Source organism: Chiloscyllium punctatum, chromosome 20, assembly GCF_047496795.1.
Source record: "Chiloscyllium punctatum isolate Juve2018m chromosome 20, sChiPun1.3, whole genome shotgun sequence".
NCBI lineage: Eukaryota > Metazoa > Chordata > Chondrichthyes > Orectolobiformes > Hemiscylliidae > Chiloscyllium > Chiloscyllium punctatum.
In genome coordinates, this window is record NC_092758.1 from 25648026 (window position 1) to 25672046 (window position 24021).

Sequence of the window (24021 nt, forward strand, 5' to 3'; positions counted from 1 at the left end):
AAAAAAAACTGTGCAGAAGACTCATGTACATTAAAAGAATTGCAAAATAATAATGTGAAATATGTCAAGGATTTGTTGTTGCACTCTATGTCTCTGAAATAGATGGATTACTATGATTTGCAAATGATCGCCTAATAAAACAAATGGACTCCATCTTCTATTTAAGAGAACAGACCTCTTTCTCGGACATTTTAAGGTAGATTTTTCCCCTCACTGCACTTTGGGAACACCGAGCTCCCAGGAGCTACAAAGAAGAGACTTGAGGTATGAAGCTTCCACCCCTAATACACTGTCCTGGGAATTCATAGGTACTACTGTGATTCCACACAGAGTAGGCCCGGGGTCAAATTGCATGGAAAAGATATTCTCACCCAATTAGGCCATATTAATGGATAGTTAGCTGTTTGACTGCCTTTTTAAAAACTTATTCGGTGTTGTACGCTTCACTGACTGGGCCAGCATTTATCAACTATCCCTAATGCCCTTGAGAGGATAGTGATGACCTGCTTTTTTTCTGCTGCAGTCCATTCGATGTAGGGACAGCCATAGTGCTTTCAGGGATAAGATTCCAGAATTGTGATGCAGTGACAGTAAAGGAACAGCAATATATTTCCCAGCCAGGATGGTGAGTGGCTTGGAGGGAGACTTGATGGTGGTGGTGTTCCCATGTATCCAGTGCCCTTGGTAGTGGTCTTGGGTTTGAAGGTATATTTCTGCAGTGTATCTTGTAGTTGGTCCACACTGCTGATACTGTGCATTGATACAGTATGAATGGGGTGAATGTTTGTAAATGGGTGTCAAATTGACTGCTGTGCCCCAGATGGTTGTCAAACTACTTGAGTGTTGCTGGAGTAGCACTCATTCTGGGAATTTGGCAGTATTTGATCATATTCTTGACTTGAACTTTTCTAGCAATCATTAATAGTGGCAGAGCAGGATACTGCTTGTAAAAATGCCACATAGTTGAACTCAGTGCGTTTATCTAGCATCATACTACTAACAAACTCTTGTGATTTCTGTAGAGCAAAGAGGACAGAGAGAGGGAGCTTAACAAAGAAATAAGACTGTCACCAAAAATGTCAAAGCATACGACTGTAAAGGAGCAAAGCATCGATTTGCATGTAGGACATCAAAAGATTTGAATTTTTAAGTTGAGTTAATGATCCAGCCGGCTAAGTCCTGCATGTTCCATTGTAAGAGCAATGAATATCACTTATACTGATTATACTGACTGCCTCTAATATTGTCTGTGGCCCAGGGTTTTCAGTCAATTACAAAGTAAAATACTTACCACTAAAAGCTAACTAAGTCATGCATAGCGATCAACTGATCCCTCTGGCAATAATTTCACATTTATCAGTGTACAGTGTTACTTCAACTGTTTACAGGGATATCATACGGCTATTCAAGCAGCCAATCTGTTAAAAGATTTTAAAAGATCATCGACCGGGAATGGAAATGTTAACATTTCTTGCATGGGGTAAATGTGAAGATTATGGCATAACGTTGTGGTGAAACTACAAAGCTAAGAAATTCTGTACAAAACTGTGATTGACATCTGTTGGGGTAGGATCAGGTAGGCCCATGGTTGGTCTGCATCAGAACTCCAAGTGACAGATTCATAGTTCAGGTTTTTCAGACCATGCTGCACATATTCTGAAGAAATGAATAGTTCCAAATGGTTGATGATGGTGAATATTGAAATTTCACCATCAATCCCAACTCCACGCTGAAAGAAAAAAATCACTACTCGAGAATAAAGCAGTTTAAGAATCCAAACCAAATGTTATCCTGCCCACTACTCAAAATGTCTTCAGAGAGATTAAAGGCGTGTGTAAAGCAGGACGATCCTATGGAGGCTTCATTGTTATCCTCCCAGCACCTCAACCACCCACTTAGTGGATAATAGGACAGTGGGAGCTAAGAATCAAACAACCGGCCAATTAAGGAAGTACTTGACAAGACTGGACATGACCTGAGCCCAACTCAGCTCAAGAAGTAAATAGAGAAATTGAAAGTTGGAACATTTTCATTTAACCCAGACTCAAGGCTTATTTAGTTATGAGATAAAATCAAAATCTTGAAAATTCACTTATATTTAAAACAACCTGCATATTATAGCATCTTTAATGTAAAAAAATCTACTTAATAATGGTCTAATTTACTATGAATGTCACATTGAGTTAACGAAGGAGATGTGTGGAGGAGTTACCATCAGTCTGGTCTCAGTAAACGAGTTCTAAATAAGCTCAATGCATCACGGGCAAGGATCAGGACTCTGAGGTAGTATTGACATTTAAAAGTTCTAATTCTCTTAAGCATTTTAAAAAGAGGGTTGTTGCTGTCAAAAATAGATATGCATGTAAATTAAGTGGGTGTCTGGAGAGAGACTTACAGAATGTCAGAAGTAGAGTTGTGAATGGAACTTCAAACAATAGCTTTTCAAAGGGAGAAGAGGCAAGTCAAACAGATGGGGCTGTGATCTCTTGTGATTACAAAGATGACGATGGCTGACAACCCTCTTATCGACAGCAAGCCACCATAAAAATTATGTCCCAAACTGCAGACATGCTTTCCCTTTGAAGAATATACCTTTCCCTTCGAAAGACAGATGTTAAAAAACAAGCTTCACCTCAACTGGAGTGTGCTAGTGGGATTGAATGTTCTCATGTTTACCACTCTGGGTTCAGGCATCACACCACATCTGAAGCTGAATCATCCTGTGCTGTCAGTAAAGGAATTTTAGCACTCAGAGTTTAGGAAACCAACCACCTATCAAACTAGACAAAAGAGAACAGGATAACAAAAGGACTTTCTCTCTCTAAATACTGGAATTCATTTATGGTTGAAAGGAATCAGAATAAAAAATCACAACCAACCTGCAAATCAACTTTTCAACCAACCAGGTTAACAATACAGGTAACCTCTGCTACAGAGGTCAGAACATTTAACTATCAGAAACAATTCAGAGACTGATCCATAAAGCTGTTTTTTTTCAAAACTTTTATCTTTCTGGACTCACCTCTTATTTCTATACCGCTTGCATGTGCGTAGTGTTATTAATTCTTCTTATATTTAGTAATGAGTAAACTCACTGTGTTAACTCAGCAAAGGAGGAGAAGGTGAGGACTGCAGATGCTGGAGATCAGAGTCAAAAGGTGTGGTGCTAGAAAAGCACAGCCGGTCATGCAGCATCTGAGGAGCAGGAGAGTTGACGTTTTGAGCATAAATTGTTCATCAACATGCCTGATGAAGGGCTTATGTTTGAAATATCGACTCTCCTGCTCCTCAGATGCTGCCTGAATGGCTGTGCTTTTCCAGAACCACATGTTTTGACTCATTAACTCAATAAAATCCTGTTAAATTGACTTCTTTTAAAAGAGAAGTTCGTTTGGGGTTGAGAGAAAGATATCCACAAGGAAAAGAATTTAGTTTTAAATTAACCTTGTTTGAACGAACAAGGGGTTGGGTGAATAAAGAAGAGTCAGTAAAGTGTGGCACTGGACAAGGTACTGCAGGTCAGGCAGCAGCATCTGAGGAGCAGGAGAGTCGATGTTTCAGGCCTTTATCAGATCTGATGAAGGGTCATGCCCGAAACATCGACTCTCCTGCTTCTCAGATGCTGCCTGATCTGCTGTACTTTTTCCAGTGCTACACTTTATTGACTTTAACTCTCCAGCATCTGCAGCTCCCACTGTCTCCCAGGTGAATAAAGAAGCAGAGCCAGTTTGTCCCTCCTCAACCAGGAGCTTAACAACTTTAGGCATCCCATCCAGAATCGTAACAAATTGGGCAGCCTTACTAAGAAAAGGAAGGAAGGGATATGAAGACCAGAGGAAACGGGGGTGAAATTCCAAAGCACTGGACTTTGAAGACTGCAAGCATAGTCATCAACAGTAAGGTGAAAGAAGGGGAGATGCACAAATCTAGTTTGATGGAGTAGAGGATTTGGGAGACTGGTGTAAGGCTAAATATATTCTATGATTGTAAAGGAAACATTTGCAATTCTTCCAGCTGCATCTTAAAATGACCACACATAATTAACCTCAAAAGCTAAATCCATTTTAGTTGAAACCTCAGTACTAATGGTATGAAGGTTAGCTTATAGGTAAACATCTTCAGTGGGAAGTGAAAGCTACAATGAGATTCTGATAAACACCAAAGGATTAAATGGATAGTGTGCTGCATTCCAAGAGATTAAAGAGAAAGCTTGCCATGTGCCAAGCAACTAAAAGATAAATCTGTTCTATGTCAAGTAATTTCTTGTGCTGGTTCAATTCTTGGATCAAATGTTTCTACAGACTCACCTTTTAGTTGTTGTCTGATAAAGTCAAGATTTCAAGTATAATTCATTTCACTTTTACACCATTTACAAACAAATGAATATACCGAAGCAAACATTTTCCTCACAATATGTAAAGTATGATTCAAAAAAAGCATGCAATGGTACTGAGCTTTGACACTGTTGTCATAATTTTATTGTCCTCTAACTTTGAAGTGTTGAACAACAGACCATTGTCAAAATGATCTCACTTTTTTCTTCTTCTTAGAGATTTACAGGAATGGAACATTTATTAAAGAACAATCCCAAGTCTGTGATCCTGCAATGGTCATTTTTTTCCAATGGAGTTTAATCTTAATTCAAATTTTAGCATTAATTAAAGTTAATAGCGGATGTGCACCTGGTCTGTAGCATTTGTGTAAAATAGTTGAGAATGAATCAGCAGTTGGTTTCACATTGTGTTCATAGCATCAATGGGAGGTATTAGAATGGGGCACCCATGTTGTGCTTCTGCTGAAAATGAACTTTGCTCCCATGTACATGCAAAAACAAATCTGAAACAACACCAGAAGCTGCTGTCAGACAATGTCAATAGTTTGGAAGTGAGTTATTATGTTTTGAAGAAAGATTTGCACTTCGCATGTCAACTAGTCCATGCTCTCTATCATTACTACCTGTCTTGCTGTAAGTCTGAGGATACATATATAATACCAATACATGGATATATCACTCAAGAGGTAGGTTTCTCTTAATTGGCTGGATGGCTGGTTTGCAGTGCAATGATACCAATAGCGTGGGTTCAATTCCCACACCAGCTGATGTTAAAATCAAGGAATCTCCTTCTCAACCTCTCCCCTGGTCTGAGGTATTATGACCCTCAGGTTAAATGCATCACCAATTGCTGCTCTTGAATAAGAGAGCAGCCCGATGGTCTGATAAGATGAAGGCAACTTTTTGCCTTGCCTTCATTGTGTAACCAGTACAAAGCTTCTGTTACAGATAGAGAGACTGGGTAGACTGGGATTGTTTTCCTCAAAGCAGAGGAGACTGATGAGGGCCATGATGGTGTATAAAATTATAAGTGGCTTATACAGGATAGACAGGACGGAACTTTCCGCTGGATGGAATGGTCACGGATAAGGGGGCATACATTTAAGGTATTGGTCAGAAGGTTTAGAGAGGATGTGATGATTTTTGATTACCCAGGTAATCTGGTGGGAATTATCCTGGTGGGAATCTGGAACTCACTGCGTGTACAAGTGGTAGAGGCAGAAAAGCTCATAACATTTAAGAAGTATTTAGGTGTGCATTAATGATGCCAAGGCATGCAAGGCTCTAGGCGAAAGTGAGGACTGCAGATACTGGAGATCAGAATCAACATTAGAGTGGTGCTGGAAAAACACAGCAGGTCAGGCAGCATCTGAAGAGCAGGAAAATCGACGGTTCAGGCAAAAGCCCTTAATCAAGCATGGCTTTTGCCCAAAATGTTGATTTTCCTGCTCCTCACATGCTGCCTGACCTGTTGTGCTTTTCCAGCACCACTCTAATGCAAGGCTAGAGGGCAAGTGCTGGAAAATGTGATTCAAACAGGTGCTTGTCAGCACAGGCTTGACGGATCAAAGGGCCCTTTTCTGTGCTGCAGACCTCTACGACTCAAGTCAAGTCTACATATTTTTGGCAATAATTCTGGAGCAATACCATTCAACATCAGTTTTGCATATTAGTAGACTGATTCCAGAAATCAAATGGAGTCGAAAGGAAGAGAAACAATCAAAGAAAGATAAAAGGAAATATCTAATGGATGAAAGGAATGAGAAAGAAAAGGACAAAGAAAATAGAAGAGAAAATAAACAAATGGGGAAGAGGAAAAGAAGGGCAGTTTGAAAGGACAAGGGAGAAGAGAGCGAAAGGAAGGAACTGTATAGGAAAGAAATTACAAAGAATGATCAAATCATATTTGATACCTTAACTCTTTGAACGGTTCAGCTCGGATAAGTGGTGTTTCTAGAGACTTTTCAAACACAGCTCCTTCAGCACCTGCAGGGGAAAACCAGTTAATGTTAGAACTATTAAAATTCACACTTCTGCAATCCTACACTCGGATTAGTTCACTCGGTGAGCACCAACATTTTTGCACATAAGAATATAAGGTATGTAGAAACAAGTAACTTGCTGACATATCCTGGAGATTTTTCTACTCAAGCAGTGGAAACCAGCCAGTGGCAGTTAATGAGTTCTCACTGTTGAAATCAAATAGGTTTCCTGCTGGCTGCTCCCTGGACTGCTTTCCCAGCCAAGAGTTAAAATTCACACATAATGATAGAGCACCAAGGCAAAATGTCACAATATCATGATACACAGGTTTGATTTGTGCTCCATGGATATGACTATTTCAGCTGCATTACATTATAGATGCACCAAGTATTGTCAAGATGACCTCGAAATAAGAAAAATCATACCCAACTTGGGTTTCAGAAGTGAGGAAATTCAGATTCTGAAATTGGCTAAGGAAAAAAGCAACGGTTATTTCCTTCACTGTACCAAATGTGCTAAAAGGAAACAAAAATAAAAGTAAAATTTGAGAAATATCCTAGTCTCAATACTGTTACCTTACAGCTTATGATTGGCCTGCTTCATAGTTCCAGTATTTCCTATTTTGTAACAACTTTGAAAACATTCTTCCTTCCTGGGTTATATTTCCGATACACTGGTCATTCATTTTTACTCTGTGTTAGTAGCCATCGCTCAAGTATGGAGAAGTGGACAGTAGCAGTTGACAGGTTATTTGACCATAAGAGGGCACCACAGACAAGCCTAATCATGTCTGAACTGAACCTGAAATTCCTATGTACATTTGCTTGCCGTATCAGAGTCTTAAAGTAAACGGGGATCATCCATTCTGGCAGCAGTATCACTACTCTGGTTTGGATCAGTTAACTCAATCATCACAGATTTGGAAAAGTGACAACAAACTTTTCGGAAGCATTTTATGTTGTTCAGTTAATACTCAGCAGCTAGCTTTCACTTTCCAAATTATAGCCTTTACACATAGAGTCATTACAGCATGGAACAGGCCATTTTGGCTCATTGAACAATCTAATAAGCCCCACTTCACCACTTTATCCTCATAGCCCAGCAAGTCTATTTTGTTCAAATTTCTATTCTCTAAATGTTAACTGCAACTGTTAAGTATCTGGGATAGTGTACATTGTGGGCAGAATCAATGTTATTTTAATAGACCAAAGCATGGGATCCAAATCTGCTGGATGCTAAGACATTGAAGGGGTAAGTTCATGAAGCCTACATTTGCAACTTCCAGCTGCACTTAATTTACAACCATTTCTTTGTTCATTTGAATGCATGTGGAGTGAAAGTGCTAATGGTTCAAATGCTTATCAAAGGCAATTTGCACCATGACAATGATCCTTGGAAATATGATATTGGCACCTTAATGATGCAGACATTAGCAGCCTTGAGTTAAAAAGACAAGAATGCTGGCTAAAAGCTTCCCATCCCTTGTGAAACTTCCAAGGGTGCGGGTGGAGGAGTTGAATACTATTTGTCACGTTATAGTCCAACAGGTTTGATTGGAAGCACACTAGCTTTCGGAGCGACGCTCCTTCATGAGGTGATAGTCACCTGAAGGAGCGTTGCTCCGAAAGCTAGTGTGCTTCCAATTAAACCTGTTGGACTGTAACCTGGTGTTGTGTGATTTTTAACTTTGTACATCCCAGTCCAACACCGGCATCTCCAAATCATGACTATTTGTCATGTAAGTGTTATAATGGACTCTACTAAATGCAATGAAAACTTAAATGATTGACATGGGTTTGGAATGGGAAGAGGATTGGAGCACAATGGGCACTCCATTTTTGATGTAATATCTTGGTCCCTCAGCCGGTAAAGCACCTTCCCAAAGTTGGTGCATATGCTGTCATCATGGTCATGGTGCAGAAGTCATTGGGGCTCTTGAAGGTGCAGTTCCACTGTTTGGATCAGACTTAGGGGAATCCCTTCAGTACAATCCAGACAAAGTATACCACATCACACTGTCAGGCTGTGCTTTGCAGAGTTCGAGCAGGCAATGAGCTGATGTGTTCAATGCTGAGGAACTGGATGGGTGGGAGCAGCTTTCTAAGGAGGAGGAGAATGAGGACGTTCTCCTTACACACAAAAAGCTCAGCTGTTTCAAGCGTAGCAAGACAGTCAGAACCTGCTTGGCAGCTGGTTCTAGTAGCTCAGAGCTGGGTGGATCAAACCCTTGTGGAATGTAACAGTTATCGATCATAATGCCACCATTTGATTTGCATTGCCAGAACGAACTTCAGTCTCTATTAATTTTCTGTTTATTTGCTTTTGCTGGCTGTAAATAAAACTTCACGTTAGGAATTGTTTGATTATTTGTCTATGTGTGATGTTCCCCTACTGGACATTGGCAAGCTGTGAATCTCCAGTGGGCATTGGGTACAGAGTAGTGGTGATCTTGAGGCTTTTTAATTGGAATTTAGCTAAGGTGAGATGAACCAACTAACTCTACGGTAAAACAGCAACTGGAGTGAGAGAATGGAGTTGCACACATGAGAAACTGTTAGGCATGTTGTCCATGTGCCATTAACAGCAGGGTTTTGTGGCTGCTATACCAATATGTTGCTGGTGAGTGGCAATGCCAGAAGGTCAATAGGGGCCTTTTGAAGATTGCCAAGGTTGACAGTCTTTTGGCAGATATCAACTGAGCGGTAAGTTGTTCTGGGAAGTCTAAGTGAAAACACGGGACCGGAAATGGAAGAGAGGGATGCCATTGGGGCTGGGTAGATTAATGAGGCAAGTTTGGAAAGCTACAGCAAGAAATTTCACTAGAGTCACAACAAAAATCCCTCCAAAAAATTTGATGTAACTAACACTTCATCAAACAGCAGAAGATTCAGTCCTAAGACACCCTCTGTACTACTGCTGCAAAGTTTAATGAATATGATTGCACTATGTTCCACGTTAATGGAGTGTCTGTAGATTTAAATCACGAAGCTACAATCATTAAATTCATCACTCTACAGAGACTAGTAGTAGCAGGAAATGTAGATGTGGTTTCGGTGCAGATCAGTAAAATCTGCTTGTAAAATTTGTACTTTGATCTTTTTTTTCTACTTGTAAACCTGGTTCGTAAAACAAATACTGTAATTGAGTTCTGACGAAGGGTCACTGGACTCAAAATGTTAATTCTGTTTCTCTATCCACAGATAATGCCAGACCTGTTGAGTTTCTCAAGCACTTTCGGTTTTATTTCAGATCTCCAGTATCAGCAGCATTTTTGCTTTATACTAACATATCTGAGTGGTGCAGACATTGACAGTATTAATTCAAGTTTGTATCATTATTGAGAGGCTGGAGAGGAAGTTTCGTATGTAGACACTTGTAGATTTTGTGCACCTTGTGTCTATGGAAATGTGCAAGCATTGGCACTGCTCATCCAATCACCCTATCTGCTCCTTAGACTGCCTATTGAAGATATTTCCAAGGTTCTTAAGCTTATTAAGTGGAATATGCCAACATGCAGAGTAGATATTTTTCCTGTTTTTTGCAGAGACTGAATAGATTGTTTATGCTTTGCCTCTTTTAATTGTGTCATATTCTGCTTGTGTCATGGGATTATACCTGTTAGGAACTAGCTCCAAACTAATTTCATTGGCAGCAGTTACTCATTAGGGGAGAATTGATCTTAGTGCTACAAGACAAACTCAGGTCACAGAGGTGAAATGAAATGCTAACACATTGTACCTCAGGATCAGGCTGTCCTTGAAAATGTTTCACTTTTCAACAGTTGTAGATACGTAAAATGGTATGTAAAAATTTCCAAATTTACATTACCATCTCTGTTGACGAGAAACAGAAGAATTGACAAGCATTTTCCATCTAAATGACTGACAACAAACTCACCTCCACCTGCAATAGTGATTTTCCCATTCCTGGTGTTAGTGTAGGTTGCATGTCTTAACAATGGCTCAATAAATGGGCAATTACACACAGACTTACCACAGCCTGAGTGAGACATTTTGTTTTTTGTATTTATTCATTTGTGGGATGTGGGCATTGCTGGGTGGCCAGCATTTATTGCCCATCTCTAGTTGTCCTTGAGAAGATGGTGCTGAGCTGCCTTCTTGAACCACTTTGTTCTGTGACCTGGGTTTGCATTTAGCCTCTACTAACTGCATGAAAACCTACTCTATGCTACCATCAAGATTTGGATAATGTTAGCACAAGTGTCAAATAGGTAGGTGTTGCTTGTGAAAACATGTATATAAGGCAGTTTGCAATCTCAAACAGGAAATTCATATGGATGACCAGTATCAAAACTTGGAAGGGGTTTCTGAAGAAGGATCTCTGGACTGCAACATTAGCTCTGATTTCTCTCATCAGATGCTGCCAGACCTGCTGAGTTTTTCCAGCAATTTGTGTTTTTGGTTCTGATTTCCAGCATCCACAATTCTTTTGGTTCTTTTTAAAACTTGGGAAGTGTTCTAGGTCTTAACATGAACTCAACCTCACCAAAAATTAGCAGGAGAGTCTTGTTATGAAAAAAACAAGTGTTTCTGAAATACAACTTCAGAGGTGGGCAGGTTGCAAGTTTATTTTCAACCTGTTAAGATAATTATTATATCCCTATCTACAATGATAAGTATCAGACATGATGTGGAGATGCTGGTGTTGGACTGGGAGGGACAAAGTTAAAAATCACATAACATCAGGTTATAGTCCAACAGGTTAAAATGGCATTGAATTTCTTTTGATGAAGGAGCAGTCCTCCAAAAGTTTGTACAGTACTTTCAAATAAACCTGTTGGACTATAACCTGGTGTTGGTGATTTTTAACCAAGTTTAGACAATCACAATACACAGTACTGATCAGTATTAACGGCTGCCAAATGACAAATCTGGAAAAGCTTGTAATTTTGTTCATTCAATGAATTGGAAACTGTGCAGTTAGAGTGAAAGGATTCATAATCCTCTCATTTACCAGCTTGATCGGCAGTGTTCTACAGGGGATGAAAAGTCTAGCTACCTAAAGCAAATGAAGACCTCATGATTTATGCAAATTAGAGCCACCTATTGTCAAAATAACTTCAATGCCATTTTAACTGGGTTATACAAGAGGAGGTGACTTGTATCTGACCTGTCAGGCTGAAACTCTGCAGAGGGAGCAGGCCCGCCAAGGTAAATGTGAAACTTTGCTTTATATGGACAGGAGAAACTGACCAAAGGCAGCATGCATTTTTGGTCCCAGTAAAGTGCCCTAGACCTTAAATTTAGGTCAATTATAGTGTTTTTTCACTCTTTCCTGACAATCTGAAATCCATGCTACATTAAAGTTGTTCCCCAGATTATAGCTTGAATCCTCTCTGCTTCATTGAAGAGTAACCAAAGCAGAGGATTGATCTTTAAATGTAATGTGGATTTGAATTGGATCAGCATCTCTCATCGTCCCATAAGTTAACATAATTTAAACTACTGCGTTCAAACATTTAGCCAGGAAAGCAATTTGGAATAACCCCTCTTGGGTTTTTTCAAAACCTGTTGGGAGCAGGGAATAATTTGATGATGGGTAACAAGAATGTTCTGCTCTCATATCTGAACTCCTAATGATCTCTTTGGAGAGATGATAATCTCCAAGCATTACTGAACTTTGGACATTAATTAAGAATTTTTTTAAAAATTGTCCTTTCACCATTATGCTAGGGTAATGTAAGCAACTAGGGCCAATTTGCATCTGCTGTTTTATTTTGAAATGATCTGCCCATTAATTAGCACTAAATTAATTCTTTAGAGAATGTTTATAATTTTTACATCATAAATTGTCTTTTGGTTGGAGTTGAAGACTGAATTAGAATTTGCAGGCCAGGCTTTGGTACTTCGCATCATATGAAGACCAAGTGAGAATTAGGGAATTGAAGTAACAGTTTAATTATCCTATCCCCAATCTCTAGTTGCATTTGAGAAAGTTCCACATTTGTTTTACAGTGATTTCTTTCAAAGTATTCCCCTGTTGTACTGTCATACACACTGCTAACAACTTTCCAAGATAATTTTTCTTCTGAGTATTCCTAATTATTCAGAGCATTAACCATCCTTCAAGACTATTCGGACTGAATAGCAAACATGTCTTTGGACATATCACAGGAGAAATATGTTCATCTGATCACATTGTAAACCAAGGAATTGTAGATGTTTACAGTGCAGATGGAAACCAATCGACCTATCAATTCTTTCCACACTGTTCGCTAAAATATTCCATAACTAATCCGACATGCTCTCGAGTTATGTTACCCTCATATCATCCATATAGTTCTCTCTTAAAGGATGCAAAGGTTACATTTCCATTATTCCTTTGGCAAAGCATCCATGTGCCACATTTCTGATTATTCCTGTGAACAGCACACGGAGGAAGTATTACCACGGCAAGTTTCTATTTTATGCCATTAATTTCTATGATTGCTGATAACCTGACTCATTGCTTGCGTCACACACAGCGCTTGATCAGTTAATAGAAGGATCAATTCTATTCCTTTTATCATATGTTAAAAATGATCTCTGCACATTTCAACAAAATGTGCTGAAAGCGTCACATTCTGGCCTTCTCCCAGAAAAACAAATGTTCCCCATTTGTCACAGCACATTAACTGTCTGCAGTGCCAGTTACAAAGAGGTGGAGCCCTATTATGAATGTGCTGCAAAACATATTCCATTCCATAGCAATTCTTGCATTTCCTGTCCTTAGGAGTGACACAGAGCAACAAATTGTCCTTAATTTCATATAACTGCTTTGGCTTCCTGTGATGTGCTGGAAACACATTAAAACAATCTCATTAATACTCAGTCAGATGTCTGGCAAGCTGCTGCTTACTGCCAAACCCTACCAGGCAGAACCTGGCAATTGTGCAGTGAGACCTTTGACAAGGTAATCATTTAGTAGTTAGTATTATATATTCACTTTTCTGTTTGACCACTTTATGCATGTTTTTGATTCAGTATTTTTGATTTTATTGGTCATTTGTAGGAATTTTAAAGAAAACTTAGACATTTTCTCTTTGCAATCTTTTACTTTGAAGCATCTATGATTCATATCAAGATTAATTTATGAGTAAATCATCCCTATTTCTTAATTCCAGTAATGGAGCTGTATGGGGTTAAAAAAGATATGAATACCTAAGACTCGTAAACGATCAGCACCGACAACCACTTCACTGTCCTCCGCTGAAAACAATAGCTTGTCAGTATTCGAGTTGACTTCAAAGCGCTTGCCACGTGCTTCTATAGCTTCACTTCCTGCAGCCAAACACAAAGAATTATGAGACATTGGAAATGGAATAATGAGTGTCACATGTAGAAATGCAACCAAGAAGCTGTTTTCCAAATGAATATAAGAACATGTGAAAGACAAGCAGGAATAGGCAACATGACACATTGAGCTTGCTCTGCCACATGGTACGACATGGTATGACAGAGATTCAATATCAACTGCATTTGCTACCTGTTCTTTATATCTCTTGATTCACTGGTGGATCAAAATCTGTCTCTTTTTGCTGTAAATATACTCAATAATGGAGCATCCACAATACCTTGGGGTAAAGAATTCCAAAGATTCACTGGTGGCACAGTGGCTCAGTGGTTAGTACTGCTGTCTTCAGCACCAGGGACCCAGGTTTGACTCCATCCTGATGTGACTGTCTGCAAGGAGTTCGCACATTTCCCCGTGTCTGCATGGGTTTCCTCTGGGTTCTCTGGTTTCCTCCCACAGTCCAAAGGTTGCAGGTTAGGTGGATTGGCCATGTTAAATTGCCTGAAGTATCCAGGGATGTGCAGGCCAGATGTATCAGCCATGAGGAATGCAAGCATAGGGTGGGTCGGGGTGGGATACTCTTCAGAGAGTTGGGAATAGACTCAATATGCCTAATGGCCTGCTTCCACCCTATAGGGATTCTATGAACTCTTATCTTGAGGTTATCCCTCTGTTTGCTAGATGTGGTGGTCAGAGAACATGCATCTACTCTGTCAAGCCCCTTCAAAATCTTGTAAATTATCTCTCAATCTTTTGAGCACCAGAGTAAAGATCCAATTTATTCAGCCTCTCATCATAGCACAACCATCTAATCTCAGGAATCAATCTAATGAAACTCCATAGTATCACTTGCAATTCAAATATATTTTTCCTTAAATACTGAGACCAAAACTGTGCATAGTATGCTAGGTGTGGTCTCAGCAATGTCGTACAGAAAATAACAAGACTTATTTGCTTTGGTATTTGAATCTCCCAGCAGTAAAAGCCAATGTGCAATTTTCCTTCCCAATTGTTTGTTGTTTTTGTATGCCATCTGGGTTACACTTGTACGAGTTACATCCAAGTCTCTCTGATCATCAACGTTTAGAAGTTGTACACCTTTGAAAGGTAGTTTTGCTTCTTTACTCTGGCTTCCAAATTTCATGACCTTCCATGTAATACTCTATCAGGCACTGTATTGCATATTTACTTAACATTTATATATTTGAAGTCAGTTGTAACCTCCTGACTGCTTACGTAGCAGTTTCCATTTAGGTCAACAGAAAAGTGGATCAGTAATGCCCGTTCTCGTCATTAGTACAGACTGTAAATAGCTGATGCCCCAGCACAGATTTTTATAGTGGGACACTGGAAACAATCTGCCAATTTGAAAATACCCAATTTATTCTCACTCTCTGCTGCCTGCCTGTCAATCCGAGATCTCAATCTTTGAGATCTATGCATAGTACCTTATCCAATTTCTTTGGAAATGCAAGTATACTGCATCTACCCAGTCCCCTTTATTTGCTCTATTCGTTACTTCCTCAAAAAAGACTACAATTTTTGTTAAGCATAATATTCCTCAGGTTGAGCTATTTTGATGTCTTATCAGATTATGATTTTCTAAGGAAATTATTAAGATTTCCTTATTCAGTCTTTGATTTAAGGATTTTTCTGAAGTCTGATGTCAGGTTAACTGACTTTTAGGTCTGTTTTTCCCCTCCATTCTTGAATATAATCTTGTATTTGCTAACTTCCAATCCCTTGGTACTATTTTAGAATCTATGGAATTTTGGAAAATCGTAGATCCAATTTATCCACTCTCTTTTCAAACTCCAAGATGCAGGATATGGTGTTGTTGGGTTTTGTTGACTTTTAATCACTTGCTTTAATATTTTCACCTTGCCAATAAAACTCCTTTAATTATCTTACTGTCATTAGTCTCTTAGCTTGTCTTTATTTTTGGGACATAATTTTGACTTCCACTGTGTACACAGAAATAAAATATATTTTTCATTTCTCTGTAATTTCCTTAATCCCCAACATAATTTATTCTATTTCTGCCTTGAAGGAACCAATATTTATTTTAACTGCTCCCTTCACAAAATTGTAAAACCTTGTATAGTGGTTGTTATATCAGGTTAGTTTACTCTAATATTCTCTTTCTTTATTATTTAATCAGCATTTTACCGTTTTCTAAAACTTTCTCCATCCATATACTCACTACTATCTTTGCAACATTAAAATGCTACTCCGAACCTCTCTAGTGATCCACAGTTGGATTTTTCTTTTTGCGTTCTTTGTTTTTTAATGAACTGAACTTTTGTTAATCTTGCCACAGATTCTGCTGATTTCCAACATTTTGTCTTTAAGATTTCCAGAACCCACAGTATTTTACGTATTTATTGGGTTTTGACCATAGGTCATTCCGTGAATTATTGTTCTAGGAAGCCCCTGCAGAAATATTCTATAAATCATCCAGATTACTTTGGTCCATTTGACTTGTCTACACTATAAGAAAATTAAAATCTGAATATTTATTTTTTACAAGCTCCAATTATTTCTTGTTTAATGTTTATTCACTTGTATAATTATGGTTAATGAACGTATTAACTAATCAAACCAGTATTTTTTTTCTTCCTTGTCATTTTTCATCCTTCTCATTCCTAATCTCCAGCCGTATCGATTCTAATGCCAAAACTTCTGAATGAAGATCCTATCTAACTTCTGTCCTAATGTCATCCTTTATTATCAGACCTACACCCCCTCCTTTTCATTCTGCCTATCTTCTAGAAATGATAATTTACTGTGAAATACTTACAAATTATGGACAACTGTCACTGGAATGCCAACTGCACCAGACCTATTTATCCCAATTTGTCCCACTAGCTTGTTTATTCATGAACACTTTGCAGCAATTCTCTGTGGTGGGACTTCCATCTAAGATAAGGGTGTTATTCTTACATTAAGTCAATTAACGCTGCTCGTAGTGTTAAATTGCTGTGGGGCAAACATCAGCATCATGGGTGTACTGCAATTGACTATTCCAACAAAAACTGTGTTATTACATTTGTCTTCCATCCTTTAGTTGTAGCTTCATCTAGAGATGGCTCACCAAATGTCCCTGTGTTCCTCTATAATTGGCCATTAGATGATTTGCTAGAGTCAATTATCTTGAGTTTCTTTTCATTAACATGTTTCTGATAAAATATCCACGTAATATCTTTCCCTCTGGCAGCAGGGTCAAGATTCACCTAGTAACTATCAATAGTTACTGCAACATTGACAAAGAGCATGATAATGTTGTACATCAGCTGAAAACAATTGGAGCTATTTCTGAGAGCATGTACGCTCAATGAATTCCCAATCTAAAATGAGCTAACCAAACATTTTTGTGCTTGTTCAGAATTGAAAAGCATCATGTGGCTTGCTGTGGGCAAATAAGCTGTAAATTAACACCTTATCCATATCAAAATAATTTCCCTTGCGTCTCAACAGCTGGTACCTCAAGGTTAAATCCTAAGAAATGTTTCATTCATGCATATAATTAAACTTATCCTTGTTTTGTTTTATCTTCTTCCTGTTCTGTCAACAAGTTCATAATGTTTATCTTAGACATGCACACACCAGCAACTGCAAGCTTGCAAAGATTTACTGCTCAAGCAGTTTAAAAACTGCATTTGTTTTCAATTGATCTACTTGACTGAAAATTGTCTGACACATCATCAATGCAACACCTATGGGGGAGGGTCATAGACAAGAATATAATCATTGAAAAGAACATTTGTCACCCAAGGTGTGAAATGTTAACTCATTCACTTGCATTTTTCCATGAAATTTTCACAGAAATTCACCAAGGCTCGTATGACAGCACCTTTCAAATCGACGGCCACTACCATCTGGGGAAAGGGCAGCAAATGCATGGGAACGCCACCAATTACAAGCTCAATTTTAAGCCACTCCTAATTTCTAAGTACATTGCTATTCCAACAGTGCTGTTCCTTTAACAAGGTTATGCTGTCCTTAGCTTCTTTTAAAGAGAGGTTGTAAAAGCAACGATTCCAAAAAGTCTGGGTTTAACTACTTGAGAATGCAATCAAGTTTAAAAAAAACTTGGACAATGAAAGGGGAATGGCCAGTTCTCCCAGCTCAGCTTAGCTCTGGTTTGGTTTGGTTTTAGCAGGCAGTCAGTGGTGAAGCTGCTGGACCTAAAGAAGCAGCTCCATGATGAACCTTCCTCTTTCTGACATCTCTTCTGTAAGAACCGGTGTTGGATTTTTCCTTTTTTGCCAAGGGGTGTTTATGGGGATTGTTGTAAGTATTTGGAACAGCATCATTAAGTTGGGATAATCTGTTGGGTTTTTGGATAGGTTAGGTTCTACTATATTCTGTTCTCTTTTGATTGTGTTTCATTCGGTTAATTTGCAAATAAATTCTGTTTTGTTTAAAACTAATTGGTTGGGCCAGCTGCCTCACTTCTGATATTTCCACTTTACACCTGCTTAAAGCAACTAGCAAAGTCAGGGCCCAGGCTACTTTCTTGAAATGCTTTGAGGGGGTCTGGCCTGGTCTATAACAAGTGTCACTGAGCCAAGATCTTGGAAGTCACTTCCGAATTGCATGTTAATGTTCAGAAACTAAGTTTTGATGCAGCTCAGTTCAGGTTGCAGAAAGCTAAAAAAAAGGCCTGATGTTTTAAAGCTAGCATCCCTCTCTAACTTTGCAATTGTATGAAGCAGGGAGTGACAGAAATATGCACTACCTGTAGATCGTGTCATCCTGCAGTGGGGCTACAAGCAAGTTTGAGACAGTAAACATCAATGATACAAACATAGAAATTGCTGGAAAATCTCAGCAGGTTTGGCAGCATCTGTGGAGAGAAATCAGAGTTAATATTTCAGGTCCAGTTGACCCTTCTTCAGAACTGTAGATCTGAAGAAGGACCACTGGACCTTAAACGTCAACTCTGATTTCTCTCCACAGATGCTGCCAGACCTGCTGAGATTTTGCAGCATTTTCTGTTTTTGATTCAGATTTCCAGCATCTGCAATTCTTTTGGTTGAATGTTAATGACACCCTTGTATGGACCAGAGTAGCTATGCTGCTTCTCCTGATCCCAAAAAAAAGGTTAAGAAAACTTTGAACTTTCCCATTAGGACATCATTTTCCCCAGAACCACATTCTCACTGGGTTAACCTGTTGGGAATATCCCTGTTACATCCTGCATTGGTTTCCTCATAAAAATAACTATCAGGTCGAAATGAATATGTCAGGAAGTGACATCAATAATTTAAATTGGATTCTGCTGGCTTAGAGTGTGAGTTATTGTTACTTGTTCAGTGAAGGAGTTTAAAATTCTTGCAGTTCAATTCCATGGAATTTAAGTGACCTGGGTGACATACTTATCCAGTTTCCCTTGGATGGATACAGTGGAAATAACCTCAATCTGTGCTGCAGTTGATAGAAGCAAAGCAAGCTTCTGTTCATTTTTCCAGGTGAGTTGTTACTTGTAGTTATAACAGCTATAACAGGATGACAAAGTAGCAACCCATTCTCATCATAAATGCAACCTTGACCTGAAGGGAATAATGAGAAACCACTTACAAAGATACCAAGAATGGAAAGTGTGGATCAATTCTGTCATTGGTTTTCCTTCTCCCCTCCATTGAAAAGTGTCAGCTCTTTAATACCCCACAGCAAACTCAAGAAGTATTGATAACTGAACCAAACACATCGGAGCTGTTGTGATCGACCCAGGTTATATGTGAATAATGAAATTGAGGAAACTTCTAATGTGTTTTTCAGAAAAGTTGGAACTGAATCTAACAACTGTCTTCTTCAAATCTTCTCTTTTGAAGAATAATTTAGTCATTAAATTTTACATGGAGGTGGCGACCTTGATCAAGAGTTGAAACATCTCAGATGCACCCACCTCTGCAAACCCAGGAAACCATGATTGGATTTTATAGCTATCAGGCAGTTAACTCTCTGACACCATGCTTATTTCAAGATGGTTGGAGTATAAGAGTAGAAAGTCTTACTGCAACTGTAGAAGGTGCTGGTAAGATTATATCTGGAGTATTGTGAGCAGTTTTGATTCCAAAGTTTGTGAGAAGATTTGTAGCTCGGGGACTCGTTGTTGTGGTTCTGTTCGCCGAGCTGAGAATTTGTGTTGCAGATGTTTCGTCCCCTGTCTAGGTGACATCCTCAGTGCTTGGGAGCCTCCTGTGAAGTGCTTCTGTGTTTATAGTGGCCACTATATATGCTGGAGGAAACAACACAGAAGTGCTTCACAGGAGACTCCCAAGCACTGAGGATGTCACCTAGACAAGGGACGAAACATCTGCAACACAAATTTCCAGCTCAGCGAACAGAACCACAACAGTTTTGATTCCCTTGTTTAAGGAAAGATATAATATCACTGGAGGCAATTCAGAGAAGAGTTCACAAGGATAACAAAAAAAATGAAAGAACATACAGAGTGCTAGGAATCAGAAACAAAAACAGAAATTGCTGAGAAAACTCAGCAGTTCTAGCAGCATCTGCAGAGAGAAATCAGAGTTAATGCTTCTTCAGAACCAGTATGGAGGGATTGTCTTATCAACAAGGGCTAAACAGGTTGGGATTCCACTGGAGTCAAGAAAAATGAGAGATGATCTCATTGAAATATATAAAAATTCTTAAGGAGCTTGGCAGGGGGATTACTGAGATGATGTTTCTCATCATGGAGATTCCAGGACGAAAGGACATAATCTCAGAATAAAGTGATTGAAAAGTATGGTGCTGGAAAAGAACAACAAGTCGGGCAGCATTTGAAGAGCAGGAGAATTGACATTTCAGGCATAAGCCCTTCATCATTCCTGAAGGGCTGATGCCTGAAACGTCAAGTTTCCTGCTCCTCAGATGCTGCCTGACCTTCTGTGCCATTCCAGTGCCACACTTCTCGACTCCGATCTCCAGCATCTGCAGTCCTCATTTTCATAGAATAATGGGGTGCCAATTTAAGTCTGAGCTGAGGAAGAATTTCTTCTCTCAGAGGGTTGAGAGTCTTTGGAGCTCCTTGCCCCAGACAGCTATGCGGGCAGAGTCCTTGTGTACATTTAAGGCCAAGATAGATAAATTCTTGATCAATAGGTGTCAAGTGTTATGGGGAAAAGTGGATATGCAGAATGTTGAAGCAGTCATGATCTAATTGAATGATGGAGCAGGCTTGAGGGATTGAATGGCCTACTTCTAGTCCTTTTGCTTCCAGGAGAGAGGATGCCAATTTCCAAGAGCTGTTGGTATCAGTCTCCAACAATGAACGTTGTTGGAGCTTGTATTTGAGCTATGTGGAGCAGCCTTGATAAAAACGCTTAGTCCATTGCTGATTAGGATAAGGATAGGGCTTCAATCAGGGGCAAGGCAGCTGTTCAAGCTTGGGTGGCTCTCTCTACTGGAGTGCTGGTGGTTGGCAGAGGTGAATTTCCTATGTGGACCCTCCCTACTCACAACCTTGCCATGGTTTAACTGCAGTAGTAAGCGGCCATCTTTAAGTGACCTTAACTGACCAGTGAAGGGCCTCGATTCAGATCACCTCCATCTTCCACAGGTAAAATACCAGCAGAGGTGGGTATATGCCAGGCATGACATTCTATCACCCCAACAACCACTATCCCTATTAGCTGCCTACGATGTGAACTAATTTCAATAAAATGCAAAAATGTGTAAGTTCCACCTTTTGGTATCTTCCTCCCTAAGAGAAAACATTTTCTTTGACTTCATCTCTTCAGTTCATTCACCTAGCCTCTAAGCCCCAGCTTTTAGGTAATAAGGAACACAGTGCATTTGAGAAAGCTGCTGCTGCAAAAAATCTTGACTAACCACTCGATGATGCAGCAGAGCAATGCACTGCAGCACAACATCAGCAGATCAACCTGTGTGTCAATCGTCTTCATTGTTATTTTCAGCACACCCAGCTTGAAAGTATCTCACAAGAGAGCTCCATTCCCGCTCCATGATATTCAATCTTACCTGTATTTAACTGCGTAACAGTCTGATCCTGACTATCGCGGATGCTCACTGTAACATTCCTAGAAGACTGCAAGTAAAGGGAGCTGTCCTATAAAAAAGCAATGTCAGAAAAGAAAATTATGTTAGGTACATTCCTTTGAGTATTAGTCTATTATTGTGGCAGCCATGTTATTTATGCCAATCATAAGAAATAGGTCAGGTGAATTTGGTGGTGGTATGGTGGGGTGGACAATAAACCGGGAAGGAGGGTACACTTATGGACATCCCACCATCAATTAATGCCAGGGCCTCTTCCCATCATGGCTAGTATTACTCACTTCTTGTACAGAACTGGGAATAATAAGGAATTCTGCATCTAATTTCCACCCCAACAGCCTCCATATTCAAATGTTCATCCTTTGCTATTTCTGCCATCTCCATCATGTTGATACCATGTAAAACAGCGTTCTGCTTTTATCAGCATTCCAAAGGGATTGCTCCCATAGTGATTATAACAAGGTCAACCAGTTGGACTTCATAGAATATGAGTTCTCTGATTAGGACTGTTAATTTGCTCCAGTCAGGGAGCCCTGGCTGACAGATATAAACAGGAGTGTTCAAATGTCATTGTCGCTGACCTTTATATGTGGAACTGGGATTTGGGGTTTGTGCTCATCTCCCTGTAAACTGGTTGAGTGGTAGGGTTTGGTGCCTAGCTTTGCTGCTCCTCTCCCTTGTAAACTTGCTGTTGTAAACAGCTGTAAATGTTAACTGTTTTTTGTAAACTGTGTTTTGTAATTTGGTTAATAAAAAAAAAATAAACAGGAGTGTCAGAGATTCTGTTCACTCTGAGAGCTGCCTCTGAGGGAGCTGGATCAATATCATGGACATGTGTAAATAAAGGTTGACTTGGTAATGGTATACGAGCCTCTGTGGAGTTAATGCACTCACGCTGTGAATCCTAATCCACTCCACTTTCACACCTCACCCCTCTCCCACTGCACCTTCCCAGCAATCATGGGAAGTCTAACACAAATTTCCCTCCATACTGTTTCTGAAGAAGCATTAACTCTGATTTCTCTTAGATTTTTCATCCTCACAGTCCAAGGTCTCAAACATGCCTTCCAGGTGAAGCAGCAACTTCTTTCAAGCTAGTCAATTGTATATGTCATTTACAATGCAGTCTCCTCTACAATGGGATGACCAAATCTGGTCTGGGTAATTACTTTCCTTAACACCTCTGCTCTATCTGGAAGAATAGCATTGACCTTCCAGCTGCTTGCCATTTCAGTGTACATCTTGGTCCTCGTACCATTCCAATGCAGCCTAACACAAGCTGGATTAACAGCACTTCATTTTCCGCTTAGGCACTTCACAACCTTCAGGACTCATCATTTAATTTAACAATTTGAGACCATGGATACCATTTTGGTGTACTTCGTTTTCATCTCACCCTATATCTTGGTTCCAGTAAACAAACTTTACACTTTTGGATCTATACTTGGTCATGTTTTGACAATCATTACCACTCCTTTTTCATTTTTAATCCACTACACCTTTGATCTCTTATCTTCTTCATCCTTTAACTATTGCCCGGCCTATTCTTTTGTTCCACTTGCTCCTCTTGCTTTCACCAACAGGGTAAAAGGCATCACATTTCCACCTTTCTTCAGTCCCCAAGAAGTCATATTGGACTCAAAACATCAGCTGTCACAGATGCTGCCAAACTTGTTGAGTTTTCCGGCAATTTCTGTTTTTATTTTAGATCTCCAGTATCCACAGTTTCTTACTTTACTATAAATATATGTATTGAATACAAAGAGAAAATGGTCGTATTTGATAAATAAATAAGAGAAGCTGGATGTTAAAGTGATTGATCTTCATGATAAAGACCTTAGTGTTGCTTACAGAGACAGAACCATAAAAATAACTTTGTTGCTACATCACATACAAATGTTTGGTGAAATCGCATCTACTTTATTGTCTGTTTGAATGCTAAAAATAATGTATTTAAGACAGTTTTTAAAGACATCTTTCCCATAAAAATTGTGCCCCCCTTTTTAAAACTTGACAGGAACAAGAACTGAATCTTTAATTTGATGTTTTCCAATATCTATTTCACAAACACTTTTATTTGAATGCCAATTGTTTGCTTCTGCTTCACATTGACTAGATGTCAGCAAGGCCGGCTGATTTTAAAATTGATTTAAATATCATTGATGTTCTCGATGGTTAATTAATAATTTTATCACTTGTCAAGTTTGTTCATTAAAAACTACAGGACAATAAATCTGTACGACAAGCTTTATTCAATATCTTTTCCATAGAATTTGATGTTGGTCCTTTTTTACTAACAATTTAGAATTGAAGGGCACTCATTTATACAGAAGTAAATCCCTGCAACTTGAAACCATATCTTTACCGCCATATAAACTAACATT

The 24021-nt window shown here is 39.2% G+C and overlaps 1 protein-coding gene across 8 annotated transcripts in view; it reads right to left on the reverse strand.

Annotated features, from left to right (window-relative positions):
* Window positions 1-24021, reverse strand: part of sgcd (sarcoglycan, delta (dystrophin-associated glycoprotein)) — a 557633-nt gene that overhangs the window by 23957 nt on the left and 509655 nt on the right. For all 8 annotated transcript variants that reach the window (XM_072590525.1, XM_072590522.1, XM_072590523.1 and 5 more), the window contains 3 exons: window positions 21602-21689; window positions 13477-13596; window positions 6247-6319 (listed from right to left, as the gene is read on the reverse strand). In XM_072590525.1, coding sequence (XP_072446626.1) covers window positions 6247-6319; window positions 13477-13596; window positions 21602-21689 — 281 coding nt within the window. The remainder of the gene's footprint in view (window positions 1-6246; window positions 6320-13476; window positions 13597-21601; window positions 21690-24021) is intronic.